General features: G+C 45.6%; 1 protein-coding gene across 4 annotated transcripts in view; it reads left to right on the top strand.

The window, feature by feature from the left end:
- The first annotated feature begins 1,195 nt into the window (after positions 1 to 1,195).
- Positions 1,196 to 24,365, top strand: part of ADA (adenosine deaminase) — a 73,512-nt gene continuing 50,342 nt past the window's right edge. The window contains exons 1-4 of one of the 4 annotated variants that reach the window (XM_038369101.2): positions 1,196 to 1,363; positions 18,791 to 18,852; positions 22,433 to 22,555; positions 22,750 to 22,893. In XM_038369101.2, coding sequence (XP_038225029.1) covers positions 1,316 to 1,363; positions 18,791 to 18,852; positions 22,433 to 22,555; positions 22,750 to 22,893 — 377 coding nt within the window. In that variant the 5' untranslated portion in view covers positions 1,196 to 1,315. The remainder of the gene's footprint in view (positions 1,364 to 18,790; positions 18,853 to 22,432; positions 22,556 to 22,749; positions 22,894 to 24,365) is intronic. The other 3 variants (XM_038369100.2, XM_038369102.2, XM_038369103.2) reach the window with 3 other exon arrangements.

The raw sequence follows: 24,365 nt of genomic DNA, 5'->3' as shown, positions 1-24,365 counted from the left end.
TCTCTCGTAACTGCAATGGGGCCGGCTCCTTCTGCACGGTGGTTTGGCACTTGCACACAGGTCTCCCAGGACCGGCTCCCCGCCCCGGGCGGCTGTTGGCCGCTGGGCTGCAATGGACCCTTGCTTGTCTCTCTCTTCCTGCTTTGAGCCGGGTGCGACGGGTCTGACAGGGTTGGCGAGGGTGGCACCGTGGCCCCTGGCTGCAGGCGTCCTCTCCTCTCCTTCAACCCAGCAGCCCCCAGCCTCACTCACTGCGGAAAAGGACCTAGGGGTGACAGTGGACGAGAAGCTGGATATGAGTCAGCAGTGTGCCCTTGTTGCCAAGAAGGCCAATGGCATTTTGGGTTGTATAAGTAGGGGCATAGCGAGCAGATCGAGGGACGTGATCGTTCCCCTCTATTCGACACTGGTAAGGCCTCATCTGGAGTACTGTGTCCAGTTTTGGGCCCCACACTACAGGAAGGATGTGGATAAATTGGAAAGAGTACAACGAAGAGCAACAAAAATGATTAGGGGTCTAGAGCACATGACTTATGAGGAGAGGCTGAGGGAGCTGGGATTGTTCAGTCTGCAGAAGAGAAGAATGAGGGGGGATTTGATAGCTGCTTTCAACTACCTGAAAGGGGGTTTCAAAGAGGATGGCTCTAGACTGTTCTCAATGGTAGCAGATGACAGAACGAGGAGTAATGGTCTCAAGTTGCAATGGGGGAGGTTTAGATTGGATATTAGGAAAAACTTTTTCACTAAGAGGGTGGTGAAACACTGGAATGCGTTACCTAGGGAGGTGGTAGAATCTCCTTCCTTAGAGGTTTTTAAGGTCAGGCTTGACAAAGCCCTGGATGGGATGATTTAACTGGGACTTGGTCCTGCTTTGAGCAGGGGGTTGGACTAGATGACCTTCTGGGGTCCCTTCCAACCCTGATATTCTATGATTCTATGATTCTATACTGCAGCCCACCACGGGGCTTCTCCGGGCGGCTGGCACCTCCGCAAAGGCTCCAGTAGGGGGCGGGGGAGCTGTAGGGGATCTGAGGGGCCCGGGGGGTTGGGGGAGAGAGGAGGAAGCTGCTTGCAAGGGAGGGGCGGGGGGGGGAGCCCCGGGCTGCCGAGGGGAGCGGGGGCCGGGGCAGGCTGCAGGGATTCCCCGCCCTAGCGGAGCCGCCAGGGGGCGGGGGCGGGGGGGGGCTCAGGAAAGGGCGCGCGCGGCTGTCCGCGAGGCGGGGCCGGCCCGAGCGCTGGGCGGGGCCGGGCTCCCGCCGCCCGGCAGCCCTGGTGTCCCGCCACAGCGGGCTGGAGGGGGAGCAGCGGCTGCAGCATGGAGCGGGGCGCGGGGCAGGAGGCGCCCGTCTTCGACCTGCCTAAGGTGAGCGAGCGGGTCGGCCCCGCCGCGAGCTGAGGCTCTGAGCCGGGCGCCGGCTGCCCCCGCTGGACGCTCCTGGGTCTGAGCCGGGGGCTGCCTCCCTTCCCTGGGCAGCCCCCCGCACCCCGGCACGTGCCTGCCCCGGGGGGGTCTTGCCTAGAGCCAGATCCGTGGCCAGCACGCCCGCCGGGCCAGCCCCGAGCCCACCTTGGTCTCCCGGGGACACGCGGGACGCGGGGGAGACCCAGCTGTTCCTCTGCCTGCAGAGGCGCCTGCACCGCACGGGAAGGGCCATTGTGCGGAGCCGGGCTTGTATTTACCTTGAGGGGCTTTGCCAACCAGAACCGATCGCCCCCCGTTTTGCTGGTAAAGGGTTTGTCTTCTGCGGCTTCCACTCTCTCTCTTGCTCGTCCTGCCGACTTATTATTTGTACGCCGGTTAGCAGCACCCACGTTGGGCTAGGCGCTGCCTGTGCACGCAGGAAGACGTTGTCCGGCTCTCGCCCTAAAGGGACTGTAGGAGGAAGCGTGGTCTGCGAGAGCAGAACTGCAATCCCTGTTGCTGCTGAGAGAGTCGCTGGCCCAGCATTGATACCGTATGACTGCAAGTGTTTGTAGTTTCCAACTACGGCTGCACCCGTTGTTGATGCCTTTTGATAGCAGTGAGCAGGGCCCGCAGGTTTGAATAATTTTTGGTGCTGCCCCAGAACAGGTCCAAGTCCCCCCTCCCTGCCTTGGAAGCCAATATACTGTATATTTTTAAAAATAATGTTAAAATGTGAGGGCTTTGGGGTGGGGCTAGTGATGAGGGGTTTGGGGTGTGAGAGGGGCTCAGGGCTGGGGCAGAGGGTTGGGGTGAGGGCTGTAGGCTGGGGATGAGGGGTTTGGGGTATGGGAGGGGCTCAGGGCTGAGGCAGAGGGTTGGGGTGTGGGCTCTGGCCAGGGGTGCAGGCTCTGGGATGGGACAGGGCTTGGGATGAGGAGTTTGGGGTGCAGACAGGCTGTCTCCTGGGCAAGGGCTTGTGAGGAGGATTCCCCCCAGCCCTCTCCCTGCAGGCATCAGTGAGCTCCAGGGGAGGGGCCCCCACTTCCCCCCTGCACCGCACTCACCTCGCACCACTGTCACTGCACATGCTCCTAGGGCCCCTCTCAGGTACAGAAAGCCCCTTCACCTCCTCTGTGGTGGGTGCCCGAGGGGCTGCCATCCCATGTGCGCCTCCTCCCCTGCTGCTGCCCCTCACTGTAGCCTCACTGGGGGGGGGGCTTCCCCTTGTCCAGTGTGGGGCAGGAGTGGTGACTGCGGGCGGGGGGCCCCCTGTGCTAGTGAAGGGTCCCGCTGGAAAACGAAAGGGTCTGAGCGGGAAGGGCAGGCTCAGGGTTAGCCTGCCCTGGCAGTAGTGATTGGGGGTCACTAGGACCCTGCAGAGGCTGTTGATGCCAAGAGGCAGCATGGAGCTGCAGGGGAGAGACTCTGCTCCAGGGCCCTGGGGAGGCACGCAGGGGCATTAAGAAGGGACCAGGGGACGTTCGGGGGAGGCATGCGGGAGCATCAGACAGGGCCGGGGGAGAGACCTGGCCCTGAACATTGGTGGGGCTGGGCCCCTGGGCCCTGAATATTGCTGGAGCCCGGGCACCACGGGCCCATACAACTCACTGCCCCTGGCAGTGAGTGATGTTTGTGGCTAGCCAACGTTTAGGAAAATAAGCAACATATAAAAAGATTGTTAATGCAAAAATAATTTAAAAAACTAAGCACCAAGTATTAAATTAGCTAGAGATTGATGGAATCCTTTCACAACAGTCACCAGCAAATGTATCCCTGCAGTACTGTCAGTATATAGAGTTGATAACAGTACAAGCAGTGAAGTGAAAAGTATCTAGCAGCACAAGCAAGCCTATAAAGAAAATGATGTAAGGGGTAAGATGTTGAAGTTTAGCTCATGGTCTGTTGTATCCATCCATCCTGTCTTCTCTCTCCCCTCCTCCCCACCATCCAAGACTGGAGGGCAAAGGATGTTTTTTCAGACTCACTCCAGACAACTAAAAATCACAAAATATTGATTGTAAATTTTGCCATTTTAGAACTAATTTCTGTATTGAAAAAAGGTCTAACACTGAGATTTAAACTTTCTGTTAATGTGAGCAAGCAGGAAAAGAAGGCAAGAGAGATTACCTTCTAGGAATGACCTGGAAGATTCTTTGTTGACTACCCAAGCTTACGATGTACCCATTAAGCCTCCTAGTGAAATCAGTGCTGGAAAAAGGTGTCACATTTATGGTCATGGAGTATGAAGTCCTCTTTAATGGCAGACCAGGGGCACAGTATGGGAAGCAGCAGTGCAAGATTCCTCCAAGCTATCCTGCTATTGTAGCTCAATGCTGACCTGGAATTCCCCCATTAGGATCAGAGGAGAGTTCAGTCTACATGATGCATGTGGTTCTTTGCCTCCTGGTTGCTACTGCCAACAAAGGGGGAAACTAGTGGTAGTATTTTTGAGTGGATACCTGTCTGCTTTGATCTGGAGGGAGGCCACAAAATAACTGTTAGATGATCCCTTTCAGTCACTATCAGTATGAGTTTCATCAGAGCTACTGATCTGTAGGTGAAATGCTGTGTATATTCTCAATTCCCTGAGTCATCCAGCCTCCTATCACTTTTATAACCACCATTTAAAACAAAGGATACTTGAGAATGTTCTACTTTCAGCACATTGAAAGAATAATTTACACTCTGTGTTAGATGAGCATAGACCAAAAAGTTTTCTTGGTTTTATTGAATTTAGATAAATACCTCTTTTGTGTAATGTGCAGTATGTTTGACATTAAACTGTTCAGAAATAAGCATAGGGTCTAAGGTGATCTCAGTGTGTCTCATTTAATGAAAAATAAAGGTCACTATACACAAGTGCACACACCACTTTCCTTAGTAGCTTATTATTTAAAACTTAGGCTTTCTGGAGAACCTCTAGTGGCGAGTAGTCCATTGTTAGAAAAAAATCAAACTCTGAGCTTACATTTTTTATATATATAGAAAATATTAGCTTCAGTGACAGTGTGCTGATAATCGCATGTTGATAGGATTTTGGGATATGTACTAAGGATGCTCTGGCTTTGGGTTATAGAGTGGTTTTTGCAAAAAAGAAAAGGAGTACTTGTGGCACCTTAAAGACTAACAAATTTATTTGAGCATATGGGAGTGGTTTTTGTTCTCTTAGAACCCTTGTTGTAACAGGCTTTCTGTTTCAGATTTTTTTTATTTATTTGGGTATATTTTGTTCAGTTCTTTGCTGGTGACAATTTCTGTCTGCCCAAAGACATCACACAGATCACAGTTGTAAAATGTATTCTGATATTTCACTTAGCCATTTGCAGTACAAATACATCTGAAGCAAGGTCATAAGTTACAGTTTACTTATACAAATCATGGTGTTCATTGTGTTTATACTTGGACAGAAAACAAAAAAGGAGAGGGGGAAGAATAGAAAATAGATGCTTAGTTTCATATCCTTGGTCTCTTGCAGAGAACATCACCAAAGAGGCCGCCTCTTGGCTAGCTTCTGATCTTGGTTACTGTGGTACAAACCTGGCATAAATGATAGCAGAATCTGGCTCTCTCTTTGAATCTTTGACTCGCTTCAATCTTTAGTTTACTTTGGTTGCTGCTGGTAGGACAGAATTCAGCTTTCAACAGGCACTTAATCCAAATGGGTAGCAGCCAATTCTCAATCTGTGGTTAGTTATCCTCAGCTGAAAGGAGGAAGAAAGAGAGTGGATGTGAGACATCACATTGTTGAGCCATCTTCCTGGTTTTTCTGCAGGATGAGAGGTTAAGTAAAAGATAAACATCTGCACCAACTCATTAAAATTTCAAACAGCTGAAAATGCCTCTCTTCTTTTTCAGTTCCTCAGAATCATAGAAATGTAGACTCCTGGAAGGGAGCTCAAGAGGTCTAGTCCAGTCCCCTACCCTGAGGCAGGACTGAGTATATGCACCCATTGCAGATGTTTATCAACATGTTCTTAAAAACCACCAGTGATGGCGATTCAGCAACCTCCCTTGGAAGCCTATTCCAGTATTTAACTATCCTTATAGTTAGAAAGCTTTTCCTAATATCAACCCTAAATCTCTCTTGGTTCAGGTTAAACCGATTACTTCTTGTCCTACTTTCAGAGGACATGGAGGACAATGGATCATTGATCTCTTTATAACGGCCCTTAACAGGTTTGAAGACCCGCCCCTCACCTTCTTCTTTTCTCAAGGCTAAACATGCCCAATTTTTTTAACCTTTCCTCATAAGTCAGGCTTTCTAAATCTTTTATCATTTTTGTTGCTCTCCTGTCGACACTCTCCAATTTGTCCATGTCTTTCTTAAAATTTACTCAACTGAGACCTCACCAGTGCCAAATAGAGCGGGCCAATTATCTCGGACATTTTACGTGCGATACTCCTGGTAATGCACCCCAGAATTCTATTAGCCTTTTTTGCAACTGCATTACATATCTCATCTTCAATTTGCGATCCATTATAATCTCCAGATCCTTTTCAGCACCTGGTCAGTTGTTATTCTCCATTTGATTTTTTCCTCCCTAAGTGTGGTGCTTTGCGCTTGCCTTTATTGAATTTCATCTTTTTGATTTCAGATCAGTTCTCCAATTTTTCCCAAGGTCATTTTGAATTCGAATCCTGCCTTCCAGTTTCCTAGCAACCCCTGCCATCTTGGTGTCATCCACAAATTTTATAAGGCTACTCTTCACTCTGTTATCCAAGTCATTAATAAAAATGTTGACTAGTACCAGACCTAATACAGACCCCTGCAGGAACTACTTTTTGAGTACTGTCTTTCAATCAGTTGTGCACCCATATTATAGTAATTTCATCTAGACCGCATTTCCCTCGTTTGTTGATGAGTGTAACATGTGGGACTATATCAAAAGCCTTACTAAAATCAAGATCTATCACATCTGCTGCTTCCTCCCATCCACTAGGCCCGTAATCCTGTGAAAGAAGGTGTCAAGGTTCCTTCCCCACTCTGAACTCTAGGGTACAGATGTGGGGACCTGCATGAAAGACCCCCTAAGCTTATTCTTACCAGCTTAGGTTAAACGCAGTCACCACCAAAGTGTTACACAAAGAACAGGGAAAGTGCCCACTTGGAAACATCTCCCCCTAAAATATCCCCCCAAGCACTACACCCCCTTTCCTGGGGAAGGCTTGATTAAAAATCCTCACCAATTTGCATAGGTGAACACAGACCCAAACCCTTGGATCTTAAGAACAATGAAAAGCAATCAGGTTCTTAAAAGAAGAATTTTAATTAAAGAAAAAGTAAAAGAATCACCTCTGTAAAATCAGGATGGTAAATACCTACCGGGTAATCAGATTCAAAACATAGAGAATCCCTCTAGGCAAAACCTTAAGTTACAAAAAGATACAAAAACAGGAATATACATTCCATTCAGCACAACTTATTTTATCAGCCATTTAAACAAAACAGAATCTAACACATATCTAGCTAGATTACTTTTACTGACTTTTTACAGGAGTTCTGACCTGCATTCCTGCTGTGGTCCCGGCAAAAGCATCACACAGACAGAGAGAACCCTTTGTTTCCCCCCCCCCAGCTTTGAAAGCATCTTGTCTCCTCATTGGTCATTTTGGTCAGGTGCCAGCAAGGTTATCTTAGCTTCTTAACCCTTTACAGGTGAAAGGGTTTTTCCTCTAGCCAGGAGGGATTTAAATGTTTTACCCTTGCCTTTATATTTATGGCAGAAGGAAATTAGTTTGGTCTGGCATGATTTGTGTTTGATAAATCCATGGTGGTCATTATTTATCATCCCATTATCCTCTAGATGCTTGTAAGGTTCATGTTCTTTCATTCTGAGTTTTTTCTCCTCTTAGCTTGAGCTGACATCAGAAAAATACAGCTACTTAGAAAAGTCTGTACACGGGTATTCTTACGCATGTTTTATTCCAGTAATGTATGTGCCATCTCTGGTGGGAGATGCTTCTTTACAGTCATGCCATCAAACCCTAGCCATCCTTAGATGTTAAACACCAAATCCTACTTGGAATTTCAATGATGGAACTCCAGAGAATCAGTACATTTTGTCAGTGCCATTAAGAGCAGAAATTGACCCACAATGATTACTTTAATTTTTTGCCATCTGAAGCATAAATGACTGTTTCTCTCATTTATGCATCTCACTGACTGTTAAAACAGTGGAGTAGTAGGAGCCAGTGAAGACAAGATATGATCCTGGAAGAAAAATGCTGTATAATTTGGAATCTGATAGGTAGCGAAGTCATGCTTTGCATAACTTTTCCAGATCCTAAATCAGTTAGTGAACCTAGATTGCCTCTTCTCAGTTGTAGCACCGTTTGATGCCAAGAATTATCATCTTATTTCATAGAGACATTCACTAATAACTTGGCTGGCTTCATGGGCCACCAAGAACAAGCTAAGCACAGGTCAGGACCAGAAACATAATGCCCTTTTTCCAGGAATTCAGCCTATTCACATAAGACGACATAAGAAGCATAGAAAGCACCTGTGACTCTGACCCCTTCTCTTCCTGGATTCTAAAAAAGTACAGAACATCTGAGACTCCTCTGAACAGATATGGTCAACCCCTGTTTTGACAAGAAGGATCTGTCACTCGCTCTGAAACATGCAATAGACAATACCGAAGAAACTCTTTTTTGACATTGAGACTGTACTAACAACTGCTTGGATGTCTAACCTTTTTTTCCTAAGCAAGCTAATTGAGAAGCTAGAAAAAAGCAGTCTGTAAAACTACTAGTATTCTGGATTCCTCTGTCAGGCTACAGTCTAGGATGTAGTATGGATACAGCCCTTGTTGCTTTAGTGGATGACTTTCTCCTGTTACTCAGAGTCCTTGGCAGGGGACAGATGCTACCTACAGTAGAAAAATAGAATTTCTGACCCAGTGTCTTAGTAGAAAAATGTTGTCCCTTGTTGTCAATCTTATGACCAGTATTAGTATTCTGACAAGGACCTGATTTCATGAGTTGTCTCTAATTAGCATCAAGGTGCCTGCTTTTCATCCTAGCTCTTATAACTTCCCTGAGACATAAGGCATGACTAGTTCCTAATTGACAGCATGCATCTGAATCAGCTGAGCAAGGTGCTTCTGAGAGCAGGAATCTCTGCACTTTCAGTACTCTGTCCATTCAAAAGAACAGTGGTAGCAGACAGAACAGTGGGATGAGAACGTAGGCTGGCGTGCGACATGCATATGCTGTCCAACAGACTGTGTAGCATTGCAGTTGAGTTATTAAACCCAAATAAATTCCAGGCACTTCTAATGTAGGGCAGGTGTTACTCTGAACCCTCCAAGGTTCAATGTGTGTGAAGGGCCTTTTTTTTTAATGGTGACAAACGCCCAACACAAAATAACAGAGGAGAGATGAGAAAGCAATATGTGGCGTCTGTCTAATCAACAGCATTTTCTGTAACCTTGCTGTAAAGATCTCTCTCACATTTCTAATACGATGACTTGCATTAAAAACCTCTAACAGGAAGTTTTCTTTTAGAGACTACATCTAGATGCTATTTCCACAGCCATTTCACCACTGTCTTGATATTAGGGAGTTTTGGGTATTTATACATAGTAGTATCCAAACAAGATGACTGTTTTCTCCCTGTGTGTGTGTGTGTGTGATATGCTAAATAGTGGAATTGCTTTTTGGGAATGAATTGATACTTTAATGGTAGATATTGCACATGCTCAGTCACTGTCCAGGAAGCAACAGGCTGCAAGCTGGATGGGTATTTTCTATGACAGAAAGATTTTTGTGACTTACCAGAATTTTCTCATTTGCTAAAAGCCTTTTGACATAGGGACAAAGTACAGTACAAAGGTTTTTTTGGGGAAAAAAACCAAGAATGGGTGGATGATGCTATCATGCAGCATCAAAGTTTGATTTCGCTTTTCGGATCACTACCTTGGCTTGAGACAGTGGATATTCACGTGTACAGGTCATCCTTTCTCTTACCATATGCTGAGTTTTGACCTTTCTTAATTTTTTCTACTTGAAGTTTTCAAAGTTATTCAGTAACTGAATGAGTCAACGGATACAGCATGCAATGACTATAGTTTCCAGTTATTGTTCATGTTAATATATGGTGGTTTAGAAAATGCTGATAATGATGTGCTGATACATACACCTGAGCAAAGTGACTGATGATTAAAGGCCTTTTTAATTATTAAACAGTCATTGACTGGGTTATCCATTAATACCCGCCTCAGTTGATCAGCATAATGGGTGGAGTTGTGTGACCATTAATACAAACTAGAAGAGACCACTAGATCATTTACTCCAACCTCCTTCATAGGTATCACAGGCCACCAACACCACCCAGCACCTGCACACCAAACTCAACAGCCAACGTTAGATCAAAGCATTGTAGCCTGGAAGAGAGACTATTATGTGCCACAGGCATGGGTGGCAGGTGAACCCCACTTTGGAGAGGCTAGCCTGCCAGCCCGGCCCCTTCCACCCAAGGCCCTGCACACTGGAGCCCCAAAACCCCCATCCCACCCCATAAAAGGAGAAGTCTTGACTCTGAGGGGGCCTCCCCGACTGGAGGAGCCACGGCTGACCTGCCCGCCCCAGCCACATTGGGCCAAGCTGCCACCCCCCCCCGCCATCTTCCCTTGAACCGCCAGGCGCCTCCCCCAGAGTCGGGCCTGCCTCAGCTCCGGGCCAAGCTGCTGGTCTCACTGAGCACTGGGCCGAGTTGCTGGCCCCCAAGTGCCTGCCAGGCCGAGCCGCCCCCACGCCCCTCCCAGAGTTTGGCCAGGCCAAGCTGCTGGCCCCTTAATGCCAGCTCCTTGGGTTCCTGAGTGCACCCCCCGCATCCTCCCAGCCAAGCTGCTGACCCCAGCGCCTGGCTGAGCCTTCTCAGACTGCCGGCTCTCCGCATCCCTCCTCACTCCCCTGTCTGGAGGATGAGGGACATGGTGAGCAGTGGGGACCTGTGTGGGGGTGGGGTGTGGAGTGGAGGAGGCAGTGGGGGTCTCGAGGAAGGGCCGGGGCCACCATGGCCCAGGTGTCCAGCAGCGGCAGCTTTGCCTTTCCTTCCCTGATGTATTATACCTGCCACCCATGGCCACAGGCAGACAATAAGAGGGACTGAGGCCTCTGCAGTGGCAGGAAAATTAAGTGAGATATACCAAGATAATCCTGACAAGTGACCTGCACCCATATGATATAGAGGAAGGCGAACCCCTGCACCACAGTCAGTGCCTGTTGGATTTGGGGGGAAACTCCTTCCAGACTACACATGTGGTGATCAGTTAGACCCTGAGCGTGTGAGCAAGATCCAAGCAGCTAAGCATCTCTGAGAGAGAATGCTTGGTGCCACCTCAAAGCCTGGCCCACTCTGTCCAATGTCCTATTCCAGTTGTAGCTATCCTTGATGCTTCTAAGGAAGGAGATTTGAACCCCACCCACCACCCCGAATACACTTGGAATCCTTTCCTGACCCCTGCAGGTGGCCAGCTGAAAACCTGGAGCATGAGCATTTAGCGATATAAACTGGAAGTGAGCCCCAGGGCTGGTAAACCCTGCTTCCTACCATTACAAGCAACCCCGTCATATAGTCACACCCATAAATTTGTCCAGCTCTCTCTCAAAACTAATTAAGTTGTTTGCCCCCACCATTCCTATTGGGACATTGTTCTAGAACCTCATCCTTCTGATTAGAAACCATCCTCTACTTTCCAGCCTGACCTTGTTCACGGCCAGTTCATATCCATTTGTTCTTGTGCCGACGCTATTCTTTAGCTTAAATAGCTCTTCACCCTCCCAGGTATTTATCCCCCTACGTATTAACTTCCATGGACCTTTCCCTAACTTTGGTGTAAGTGAAAAGGAAAATCAGGCCTTAAAACAGAATGAGTAAACACTCTATATGTCACCTGGCTCAAAGGCTACTTTTCTGGGTCACTGTATCTGATGACCTTTTTTTAAAAGCCATCTGTGAATTTACTGATTATGTAAGTGAAGGGCAAATGGGCCTGTTGAGAGCCAGGTATGCTGGGTACCTGCACTTTCTGTGCACGCTTACCCCTCTTGACCTTCAGTATTGCCTCAGCTAGTCCAGTCTTGGACCTCTCTTCTCAACAAGGCTTGAATATTGTGACAGTTTGCAAAGTGGATTTTTGAGACGGATCAACCAGCTGATGATCAACAAATTCACTCTCAGCTAGGGCACAAATAGGATTTGAAGCCAGATCTCCAGAAGGGAAGCAAGTGGACATCATGTCGCATCTACCCAGCCATCTTTAAAGATGTCTTGAAGAACATTGTTGCTGGTCACAATACTGATGAAGCTCCATGGACTGAGCAGTAGGTCGCCATTTGTCAAGCAGCCCTGAAAGAGTTAACACTCAAAGGAATTCAAGAGACAGCTTTATCTGATTTGGCCCACTGTGGAGTTAGTTTTATAAACCAACAAGCACAATCATCCCTTCCATTGTCTTCTGCCAGTGCAGATGTAGCCTGCTTCTAGCCAAGGGAGGCTTGGCCTATTTGGCAGTACTATGTGAGGGCACCAGCTGGAGGGGATCTTTCAGGGGGAACATTGTGCAACAGGCAAAAACCTGATCGAGAACTAGTTGATCTGCAGCACAATAATAACTTAGTCCAAACTGCAAGGCCTTACTAGTACTATATCATTTTGTATATACTGTAGCTGTTTCCTCTGTCCTGTCATGCAGGGCAATGTATTTGAGAGCATGGCCTCTTCCATCTCTCACTGTTCTGGCCCCTCTAAGGATATAATATAAAAGTTTTAGTTCTTTGCTTGTTTTAGCTTATTTGCACTTCTCTGTGTAGAAATGTGGTTCAGTGAAAGCTGATTTATCTAAGCCCTTAGTTGTTGGAGAACTCATTGATCTAAAATAAGGTCATGTCCCTTGCATATGTTGATGATTTTCCCAAACGTGCCTGGTCTACTGAGAACCAATGTGCCAGCCAGAATGACCATGTTTGATCGTGTCACACCAGGCATCATGTAGCGAAGTTCCCAAATCTGGCTCAATCCTGTGAATCCACAAATCTCTGGAGTGGTTCTGGGGGTGGTGCCAGGTGGGGTCAGTGTGCACCCCTTTGCCCTTCAATGGAAAGTTTGAAGTAGTACCTGATAAGAGCCCCGCTCAGAGTAATGAGCGAGAGCCAACGATGGACCAGTGGATGAGGGCCAAGTTCCCCAGCAGTGGTGAAGCTGGATGAGACATCACTGGATGTTTGGACTGCATAGGGTAGAAAAAGAGCTAGATCTTTGTAACGGTCATCCATGTCCTCAAGAACCAACAGCACCTGGCAGATGAGTTTCTGGGAAAGAGAATGGTGTTCCCCAGTCCCAAGGAAGCAAAGTGAAACAAAGAGTCAATCAGCCATGATAAACAATGCAAAAAGTCCTGTGCTTATCCAGTTTCCTACTTGTCCATTTCATTTGGATAGACAAGGCTCTTGTCAGATTTTGGTAGTTCCTTGTAGCCCAGGGAACCTGAGAGTGCTGGGCATTTTTCCTTGCAAGCTGCATGCTACTTTTCTCAGATACGCCTTGCCCAACTTTATTATCCCTGTTTTATCGCAAGCTATTTGAGAGGGAGAGAACCCTCTCCCGGAGACATGGAGTGGAACCTTGTTACTTTCCTGCTGCCGTTTATCAGTGTCTTGTTTACAATAGCAACAAAGGGTAGAGGCAGATGACCCACAATTTAAAGGAAGCTACTTAATGTTGCTGTCACTTCCATGAAAGTACTGCACTTGTGGGTCGCTTTTGCAGGAAATGTTTGAAATGAGCTAGGAACAAGCAGATGCACGTTGCTAGGATTTTGTACATGGCACAATGTGGAATAAAGATGGATAGTGAGCCTCAAGCCTATAATTCCATGAAAGGGTTGTGTGGCCACCAAAACCCCCAAGGAGTTACACCTCTGTGAAGACTCAATAACTGAATGGAATTGGAGCCCAATAATTCAAAACTTGCCTGGTTTTTACATTTTTGAGGAGGATGGATCCAGGACCTGTATCACTTTGTGCTCTGCATGGTCTACAGCTCCCTCCTGCTGCTGCACTTTCTTGCATCCACATCCTTCACTCCTGTCCCTCTTGCTAACTTCTTCCACCTTGACTCCCATCCCTCCTTCCCTGCTGCTACCTCTCTCCTTCTATTGCTTCCCTTGTCCTCTGCTCCCCCACAGCTGATTCCATTCTGGGTCTCACTCTGGTAGCCTTGTCCTAATTACTAGAACCGTATAATTCATATATGGGTAAAAATCTCATGCCAATGAAAGACGAGGTCAAAACCTGGTCCAGTCTGGGTTCTTGTATTTGCATCCATCTCCATAGAAACTGAATGCCACCCTAGAATAAAAAACAACAATGATATCTCTTTCAAGCCTGCTAGCAGAGGTTGTGTGTATGTGTTTTAAAAGAATAAATGAAAGAAGCATGAGTGCCAGAACACGAGAGAGAGCTATTGCTGAAAAGTTCTGTCGAAATAAAAAGGTTGGTACTGTATTTGGATCTGAATGCTGTGAGGCTAGTACTTAATTTCATGTCATGTGGCAGTGAGTTCCATAGTCTTGGTTTGGCTCCTATGAAAGTTCTGCCTCCTGAAATCATGAGTCTCCGAGTGGTCGACAGTTTCATTGCTCCCGTGGAGCAAAGCTGTCTTTGGAGAGGTGGTGTTTCAGGTAACTAGATCCAGTCCAATTCAGGGATTTGCAAATCGGGGCAGAGAGAAAAGCATTGCCTGTAATCCTGAGGCCATTGCTAAAGATGAGCAGTTCCATCCTTCCCTTACATAGGGTCATAATTAAGGCTGCGAGGCTGTCACAGAGGTCATGGAATTCACGGATTCCATGACTTTCCATGACTTCTGCAGCGGCCGGTGCGGCTGGCTCTGGGACTCCCCGAGCACTTGGGCAGCCCCTGGGCCAGCAGCAGCAGCAGTTTAATGTGGGAGGGGGCTTGGCTCAAGGCTGGGGCAGGAGGTTGGGGTGTGTGGTGGCGCTTACAGGGAGCCCCCCCCTGAGGTAAGTGGCTGGAATGTCCCTGCAGCTCCTAGGTGGAAGGGCTTGGGGACTCTGCACGCTTCCCCTGCCTGCAGGCACTGCCCCCGTACCTCCCATTGGGTGCGGTTCCTGGCCAATGGGAGCTGTGGAGCCAGTGCTCATGGTGGGAGCAGCACACAGAGCCCCCCTGACCTTCCCTCCCGCTAGGAGCTGCAGGGACATGCTGGCTGCTTCGGGGAAGCTGCGCAGAGCTGGGTAGGGAGCCTGCCTCCCCCTACACTCCCCAGCACCATCGGGGTCCCAGGCTATGCACCACCCCCCTTCCCCTTGAGCACCAGCAGGGGTCTCGGGTCACTGCCTCCATGGAGCACCCGCAGCCCAAGTTTTAGTTAGGGGTATATAATACAATTCATGGACCGGTCACAGGCCGTGAATTTTTGTTTACTGCCTGCGACCTGTCCATGACTTTTACTAAAAATACCTATGACTAAAATGTAGCCTTAGCCATGATGTAGAATGCTTTGTACTTAGCCACAGTTATCATATCCATGATATCTAGGCTTGATGATTATAACTGAAAGCTGCAGTTGGTTTTGAATGGATCAGTCTGTTTGTCCAGCATCTCAGGCCACCAAGAGTGTATCATTCCAATGTTTTTGCTGTCTGCCCTGGCTCCTGATGTAAGACTGGCTCAAATTCCAGGTTTTAGTCTCACTCAAAGCTCTCCATGTGACCATGGCTTGCTGCAATGGCATGTTCCAATGAGACTGTGGATCTTGCATCAGACTCATGTGCAGGTAAGGTAGCCACCTCTGAGGTGGAAAAAAAATGGGACATCTGGGATGCTCCTTAGCCCACAAAACTGGACAGCTGGCAGTGCGTACCGAGCACTCTTAGAGATTTCCCAGGACAGCTACCTCGAAAAAGGGACAATCCTGGGAAAACCTGGACGGTTGCAAACCCCTATATGCAGCAGACAGCTTTCTCAGTGACGGCTCAAAAGTCTGGAACTCCTGAAAGACAGCAGGATGGGCGTGAGCAGAGCAAACTCCAAAACCCACTACTTTGACACAGAGTAGCAGGAATTACCAAATCGGACCAGTAGTCCAGCTAGTTCAGTTCTTGTTTTTTTCTTTGTTCAGTAGCAGCTCTGTCAGAGATAAACCCTGAAGTGGACAGTTAAGGAATGATTAAGGAATAACGTGTCTGTAGGAGTAGTTTCTTTCTAACCCCTGTCAGTTATTGGTTGGCATATGCTCTGATGCCAAGAGGATTTACACCTCTTCCTTTTTTTTTAATAGTATTTAATGTAACTATGGGTATTCTCATTATCAACATAAATGTCCAGTCTTACTGAATCCTATTAAGTTCCTGAGTTCAATATCTTGTAGCAGTGAGTTTGACAGGTTAAATTTGCATTGTATTACATTTTTTTATTCTCAGTCTTAAATTTATTGCCTTTAAAAATTCCTTTGAATGTCCTCATCTCTCCTATTAATAACAAGCAAACAGGTGTGCCTCATTTACCTTCTCTGTCCCATTCATTACTTTGTTTGTCTTTCTTAATTCATACTTATTCATCTTTTCTCTAACTTGAACAGTCCTGATCTCTTAAGTGTCTATTCACAGGATAGTCTCTTTGTTTCAAGGTAGATACATTGCAATCCATGCAGTTGTCAGAAAGACCTGGACACAATAGACATGTAATAACCAAGGTCTTGTGCTCTTCATACTATGACTGTCCTCACTCATCTCTCCGCTGAATGCCTGCTGTGATTTTAAAAAATGTTTCATTTGGTCTGGATAACATTTTAAAAACAACTGAGGGGCGTTTTCTCCTTGAGATTGCTGAGAATTATGTGCACAGCTCCCCTTAGTGCAATTAAACAAGAGAAATTTCCTTAATGACTTAGTAATGTGGCAACAACTTCAATAAAATGAATCTGTTCAATGCTTTTCGCTTTCCAAAAAGTCAGTTTTGATGAACATGATCCCAGAAGATATCAGAAACAGCCTCCGTGGGAGGCCCCTGGTGCAGAAGAGCATTTGTTTACATATGCTTCCAAACACTGGTATGTTGACACTGAACATTTATTATAAAGAAAGATGTAAGCCATGCCTCTCTCCTCTCCACACACCTGGAGTTAATTACAATATTTCATCCCGTTCTTCCTTGGTAATTGTGATGAACTTGAGAACTTCTTCCCATTTTCCTTTTTAAGTCTCATTCTCTCCCAGTGTTCCCAGAACAATTTTATTTGCATACACAAAATATTGCTTAAACATCTTATCATTAAGGCTTTTTCCCCTTAATTTTGTGCTTTCCAAATAATTTTTATCAACTTTCTCCTAAATAATTTGCAACATCCACCAAATGTTGAAAAGGCACCAGTCTTTCATCTTCCAAGAGGTCTTGCTCCTGGCAGAAATTATTTATCTTTGAAAGTGTGTGGCAGCAGGGGTTTAGAATTAAAGGTGATTTGCGCTATTGTCTCGTGTAATGGGCGTAAACTAAAGCACCATTCTGAAACATGATCAAAGCAGGAGTAGCTTTTGGTTGAGAAATTGACGTGCTTGTGGAATGGCATTCTCGGCAAGCAGAAATCAGGATTAGTCAGCCTTTAAGAGCGTGGTTCTCAAGCAGGGGTACACAGAGGTCTGATGGGGGTGTGACGAAGTGGGACTGTTCTGAATGTTTTCTTTGAAAATTGTGGGGGTGCCTCAATTTCCCCTATGCAGTTCTTAAGTATCTAGTTGGTAGGATAAGGGTGTATGATCATTGCAGAGCCCTAGAGGGCAGGTGTGTGCAGGGGTCTGGAGACAGAGAATGGCCGACACCCCGTTTCCTGGCAACTGATGGCCTGGCCCTTCCCACCTGCAAGGTGATAGCTAAAGGGTTCAGAGTAGCAGCCGTGTTAGTCTGTATTCGCAAAAAGAAAAGGAGTACTTGTGGCACCTTAGAGACTAACAAATTTATTAGAGCATAAGCTTTCGTGAGCTACAGCTCACTTCATCGGATGCATCCGATGAAGTGAGCTGTAGCTCACGAAAGCTTATGCTCTAATAAATTTGTTAGTCTCTAAGGTGCCACAAGTACTCCTTTTCTTTTAGCTAAAGGGTTGAAGACGAAGAGATCAGGTGACCTCTGGCCTGGGAAAGAGACAAAGCCAAAGGAAGGAGGGGCTGTGGGGACTGGCTGGGGACCAGGAGTGAAGTGCAGATGTGGTTGTCTGGCTCACTGCCACCCAAAATGGACCCGGCTGAGGGGTCCTGTTCTCTGTACCTACAAGCTCTGTTTTAGACCTTGTTCGTGTCATCTAATAAACCTCTGTTTTACTGGCTGGCTAAGAGTCGCGTCTGACTGAAGTTGGGGTGCAGGACCCTCTGGCTTCCCCAGGACCCCGCTTGGGTGGACTCGCTGTGGGAGGCGCACGAAGGGGCAGAGGATGCTGAATGCTCGAAGGTCAGATCCAGGAAGGTGGAAGCTGTGTGAGCTTTTTGCCCTGCAGACAGTCTGCTCACAGATAGGAGACTTCACCAGAGTCCTGCCTGGCTTCATAGGGAGCAGTCCCAGAGCATCGCCCGGGGGACTCCGTGACAGGGGGTACATCAACTCATCTAGATATTTGCTTAGTTTTTCAACAGGCTACATAAAAAACACTGGCAAAGTCAGTACAAACTAAAATTTCATACAGAGAATGACTTGTTTATACCACTCTCTATACATTGTACACTGAAATGTAAGTACAATATTTATATTCCATTTGATTTATTTTATAATTATGTGGTAAAAATGAGAGTCAGCAATTTTTCGGTATTAGTGTGCTGTGACACTTTGTATTTTTATATCTGATTTTGTAAGCAAGTAGTTTTTTAAGTGAAGTGAAACTTGAGGGTACACAAGACCAATCCGACTCCTGAAAAGGGTACAGTGGTCTGGAACGGATGAGGGCTACTGGTTTAAGAGATTATGAATATCAAGATGGAGCAAGATAGAAGCAAATGTCGCTCCCCCGCCCCTATTTATTGGGGGACCAAATATGGGTAGGACAAATTCCTGAGCAATGTAAAGGTTCTTGGAAACAGAGTTTGCTTGTAAAGGAATGTTAAAAATGTGACCTCCAGGAAGAACAGTGAATCCAATTCTGTCAATTTTCAGACATTCAATAAAAAACTTATACTTATCAAGTATCTTTTTTTATATTCTGTAGCTTTCTAAGTTCTCTCTCTTAGCTCCCATCTTGTGACTCCACCACACTGGTTGTATTTGTAGCATCTTCTGATCCAGAGATTACTTTCACAGTTATATCAATGTATCATTGTTCTTTGTCTTTTTTTTTTCCCTCAATATTTATTTATTTATTTATTTATATTATAGGTAGAACTTCATGTTCATCTGGATGGAGCCATTAAGCCAGAAACAATCTTATACTTTGGCAAGTGAGTTGTTTAAAAATAACAATTTGCTTCAGTGTATTTAGCTGGGTGCTTTGATTTTTAAAGATTTCCTGAACAGAGGCTCCTCCATGTAAAAAGGAAAACTTCTAGAATTTGGCCCTGTCCTTGCTGATTAGGCCCGTGTTAGCTAGAATTATGTTTATACGTCCTTTCTATCAAGATTCTAGCTGACAAAGACAAGGATTTTTTGTTTACTAAGTCCTGCCAACAGACTACCCTATAGATCACTGTATATCCCCACCCCTGATTCTGACATCCCAATTCTCAGACAAAAAGTTCTCTGTCCATGTCCATCAGGGAAACTCTGCTTGAAATGTGCAAACAACAAACGGCTGTCACTAGCATGTCCTAGTCGGAGTGTAGACCAGCGCTGTGGCTGAGTGCATGATGCACAGAGCTGACCACTTTCTAATAGTGTAGTAGGGAACCTGGACTGAATTGGTGTCAAATATGTAACCAGACAATGACCTAGTGCCCCTCTTCTTATGCTCACAAGCCACAGAGCTATAGACAACAACATGAGCAGGTTAGATGAGGAAACAGATTTTGTGGTCAGGCTTCCAAACAGATTTAGAAAGAATGAGTTATTAGCCCATTTCTAAATATATCCATTAAACAGCACAGTGTTCTGTCATATTAATAACTGCAAGAGTTCTGCAAAGTGCAAACAACCTTAGTGCACCAGTATTGCCACTGGCTTTCCCTTGTAGTTGACTGCCAGTCCTGGGGCTGCAGAAAACAATTGGCTGGGTCAGTTGTACTTGCCATACTATTAATGCTAGTATTTGTGTTTTCAGCAGGGGCTTTCTCTCTTAGCACTCTGTAAATTTTCTGTTTGATCCTGCCTTGCCATCTCAAAACCAGGCAGATGGTATAATTCAGGCTGTGTGGATAACCAGATATTCGGCTCAGGGGCACATCTGGAAAAAAAATTGTTTTTTTGGTTGACCTGAAATGAAAATGTGTTGAAATTTTTGCCAAACTGAAATGTTGGAAAAAATGGTTTGTCATGTCAACCATAATATTTGGTTTTGATTTTGAAATTTTAAAACTTCTTAAAATTGAGGGACATTCCAAAATGAAGAAAAGTTGAAACTTTTATTCTCAACATGCCAAATTCAAACCAAAATCTATGGGGTTGGGGTTGTTTTTGGCTTTTTGCAGGAGGGAAAAATTGGTTCTGCAGAAAAACAGTTGTCTCGTTCTAGTTGTAACACATTGCCAGGGAAAGTCTTCGGTGCTATGGCTTCATTGCTGGCTTAAGCAAGAAGGAGCAGACGTATTCTGTCGGGGAGGCAAACTCTGGTTAATTGACATACACTTGATGAGTGGCTAGATAAATAATTAATAACTTGAGGACCTGGCTCTATAATTTTAAACAAGATAAACATGAAACTTCTTCCAGGAGTGAACATTTATTTAAAGGTAAAGGACATTGGCAAACAATGCCAGATTTCTTAAGTATGGCAGAAACCCCTCTGATCAAGAATGTCATGATTAGGTTGAATCTAACAACAGCCTTTGCAGGTTCTTTCCCATGTCCAAACAAATAACACTTCAACATAGTTGATGAGTCTTTAGCCATGAAAGCAATTTCCAGTAAAAATGGAATAGAAGTGGCATGATCTAAGATGAATGGATTTGAGGATTTGATAAAATATTTTTGTATGGGGAAAAAAATTACTTCTCAGGACATGCCTAAGGTGCCTTCAGAACTTGCAATAGTTTCTGTGATGCAGCCAAGATAAATATTCAGAAGGTGCATCAAGAAAATCCATCTCATTAATTTTTGGATGCCCCTTTGGGATGTTGTGTAAGAATTCCCCTTGATTTCACCCATCTATACTTATCATAGGAGCAAAGGAGTGGATTAAAGATTTCAGTGTATGGATAGGTATCCTGTGCATGTGAGGGATTCATTGACACATCTGACTCTCTGGAGCTCTTCTACTTCCTTATGGCAATGTGGGTGACCGGGTTGTATGGTTACCTGGGGGATTCTCTTGACTCTTGTAGATTGGAGTGTCCATACTTCAACCACCAGAGGGAACTGCGCTGGAAACTTTGCAGGAGCTCAGGGCTGCCCCATGCTTGTATAAAATGGAGGTGACTGGAGCTATTTTCATGTCTGCTATAAAGTTGGCGCCTCCCAGCAGATAGTGCTCAGTTCAGGGTAGAGCAAAAACACATGCTGGTTTTTGTGCAGAGACAGCATTTTGTGGGGGAAGTGTAGGAGTCTGCTTTGAAAATCTGGCCCCAAGCATAGAATGCTGCTTGTGATCATGACTTAGTGATCATGACACAAAAACTGCTTGGTACAGATCAAACAGCAAATAAATAAAGTTGCCGGGCGGTGATTGACTACATCCAAATAATGCAACGTTGTGGTGACATGTGAGAGAGACTCTGCATTGGTGCTCTAAGCCTTGTGTTTGCAATCCCTGCCTAAAAGCACAGGTTTGAATTCTGTCAGGCTTGACTGCACTCATCCACCTTTTATGGTGCATACATTGACTTCCACACAGTCTAGTATGTCTAAGTCTTATATCTTTATATGTGTAGTCGATCCCAAATTACCCTGCATCCAGCCCACTGTAGTTAAGTGTACCATAGACAGAGATAGGCCTGCAGGAGGGATTTGAATGAGGATAGGATAAGGGCCTGTTCACAGGCTCAGGAAGGGCAGTGTTCAATGTAGGGCATGGCTTGGAGGTGTCTATCATTTAAACTAGTCAAACAATGTGTCACCAGAGTGGAAAGGGCAATGTGGAAAGAGTAATCCTTAACAGTAATGAATGACACATGCCGAGTGCCAGGGGCTAAATCTGTGGTAACTGCCTTTGCCTTTGAACTCTGAATGTAGTGTAGATTTCCTACACCACAGAGCAATAAAACATGTGTATATTGAGCAGAGGAGCAATATCAGTCAGGCTGTTTTCCTGTAAATAGGTTGTATAGTTGGATGTTGGAACTAGAGAAGGCCAAGGCCTTGGTAATGAGATCTGTAGCCTTTCCCCTCCAGCTTACAAGCTCAGATACAGCCCGCTTTTGGTAGAGATGGATGGGCTTTCCTATCTGGATGATCTTTGGTGGCTTCTCTGTGAAGGGGCTTGTGGGTGTCACCCTTGGCTCACAATGTAAAGATTTCCACGTCAGAGAAACCACATCACAATTGTTCGCAGCCTCAGCAGAAAGGTCAAGGATTGACTGGCTCTTGAAGACTAGTAACAGGCAAACCTGTGAAGGTTCCGTGGCTCAGTTCAGGTAAAAGCAATCCGATGTTTGGCAGCTCTTGAGTCTATATAATTGGGGCTGGACATTTCTTTCTTGAAATAATTTGTCATTTATGCTTCCAGGACTAGGAAGTACCAAGGCACCAGGAAAAGAAAGGTTCTGTTTGGCTCAGTTTCTTTGGATGGTTCTGGGTCTGTTGTTGGTGATAGAGATCAGAGTCCTCTCTTATCTGGGTGGGGCTCCAGAGGCACATATTTGAGGTACCTTTTTTCTGTGCTGTATCCATTCTGTGGAGAAATAGAAATGTGAAATGTTTATCGATTTCTAGGAAAAGAGGAATTCCACTCTCTGGTGACACTGTTGAAGACCTCTTGCAGCATATCAGTTACACGGAGCCACTCACTCTCACCCAGTTTCTAGAAAAGTTTGCTTTGTACATGCCTGCCATTGCGTAAGTAGCTTATTCCCTGGTGACTGCTGCAAGCTTCTTATTGGTCTCTGGCACATGCAAGCTAGAATTGCCGATTTGGGGCATCTGTAGTCTTGAGACCCACAGCAAGTCCACTGTCCCTGATCTTGTTGATCAGCAGCCCATAGGTTGCTGAGAACTCATGAATCAGACTAATCCTGTTCTTTTCCTTATAGGGGGGACCGCGATGCTGTGAGAAGAATAGCCTATGAGTTTGTAGAAATGAAAGCAAAAGAAGGTGTCGTCTATGTTGAGGTCAGGTACAGCCCTCACCTCCTAGCCAACTGCAAAGTTCATCCTGTTCCATGGGACCAAGAAGAGTAAGTGATCCATAAAGTGTAAGACTGTGCCAACACAGCACGCTGAGATATGCGCGAAAGCCACTGACCAGCAAATGGAGAACACGGTTTTGCTCCCGGCAGACAATAAGGAGGAGATAGATAGATATAGATATAGATATAGATATAGATATATGGAGAGCCAGATTTTCATGGTTTTATATGCATAATTGTGTGCCTAATTTACATGTGCAATTACAGTAGTTGTATAGGCACATAACTAATTGGACACACTTGCTCGTAATTACCCAGTGAGCAAGCACAATTTTGATAATTGTGCATAGAAATAAGTGTGTGCAGTTATGCTCCTAAACAAAATGTAGAGCTGAATCCATACAGGTTCTTTGGAAAGCACAAGTTAGGTTACATTAATATGCCTTAACAAAGATATACACTAGTAGCTGTTTCATCTGTCCTTTGGTAACTGCTCCTTCTCCTGTCTTCCCATTTCCTCAAAGGCTTAATAGCAGAGTGCTGTAGTGAAGTCTCAATTATCTTTTTCCAGAACATGCTTCAGCATGCTAACTATTGAGGGTTACAAACAAAACTAAACTGCTGTTGTCAAAGTAAATGAACCAAGTAAATTTTGAGATGCAGTATATTTTTTTTTTTTTTGTAATTGTTCATTCACCACTTGGTAATTCACTGAGTTCACTGAAATTTGCAATGAATCTCCCCATCCGTACAACTCAGTGAGGTCCCACTGTTTTCAGCTCAGGCAAGGAGAAGCCTAGCACTGATGTCAGTTAGTTAATGTATAATCCAATCCCTGTTTATATAGGACCAGAGGGGGGCAGCACACCTTTTATTTCTATCTGGAATGCAGTAATAGTCATGTATATGCTTTTCCTTCCCCTGCCCCCCTTCTAAAAATGTTGTTCTTTTGGTAATCACTCCATCTGCTGCCCTCTCCTGAGAACAACTTGCCCCGGGGGCATTGTCTTGTCTTTGTGTGGGGAAATAGCTGTTAGATTTTTGGCTTAAGCTGCTCCCCCTTAAAGAAGTCACCATAGTTCAGATACACATCCCCACCCCAACCCGCCATCCAAAATGTAACATTTTCTGCCAGCAAAGTTAGTGGGCTGAGCCTTTGGGAGCAGCCCTTGTAGCTCTCAGTCCATCTTTCTATGTCATCTGTGCTCTTTAGAACAGCGTGTCGCTAAGTAAACCAGCACTGAGCTTTGCAAGGAGACCTCTGAGATTTCTCACAAAACATGGTTTGAGGCTTCTGCTGCTTTTTGCGTCACACCACTCACTGCTGCCAGGATAGTGCAAAACTCTGCATCTTAATCAGACTTTCTGGCCAAAAAAAAGAAAAGGGAAAAAAAAGTTCCTCTTCCCCAGCTGGCAAACTGGTTCATTTACTCAAAGAAATACGGTGATCTAGCGCGGGGTTTATGAAAGTGCATCTCTCAGGCCAACATGCATCCCACGCAACCCTGCTGTGTCTCCTC

Source organism: Dermochelys coriacea, chromosome 13, assembly GCF_009764565.3.
Source record: "Dermochelys coriacea isolate rDerCor1 chromosome 13, rDerCor1.pri.v4, whole genome shotgun sequence".
Lineage (NCBI taxonomy): Eukaryota > Metazoa > Chordata > Testudines > Dermochelyidae > Dermochelys > Dermochelys coriacea.
This window is presented reverse-complemented; position numbering and strand designations above follow the sequence as displayed.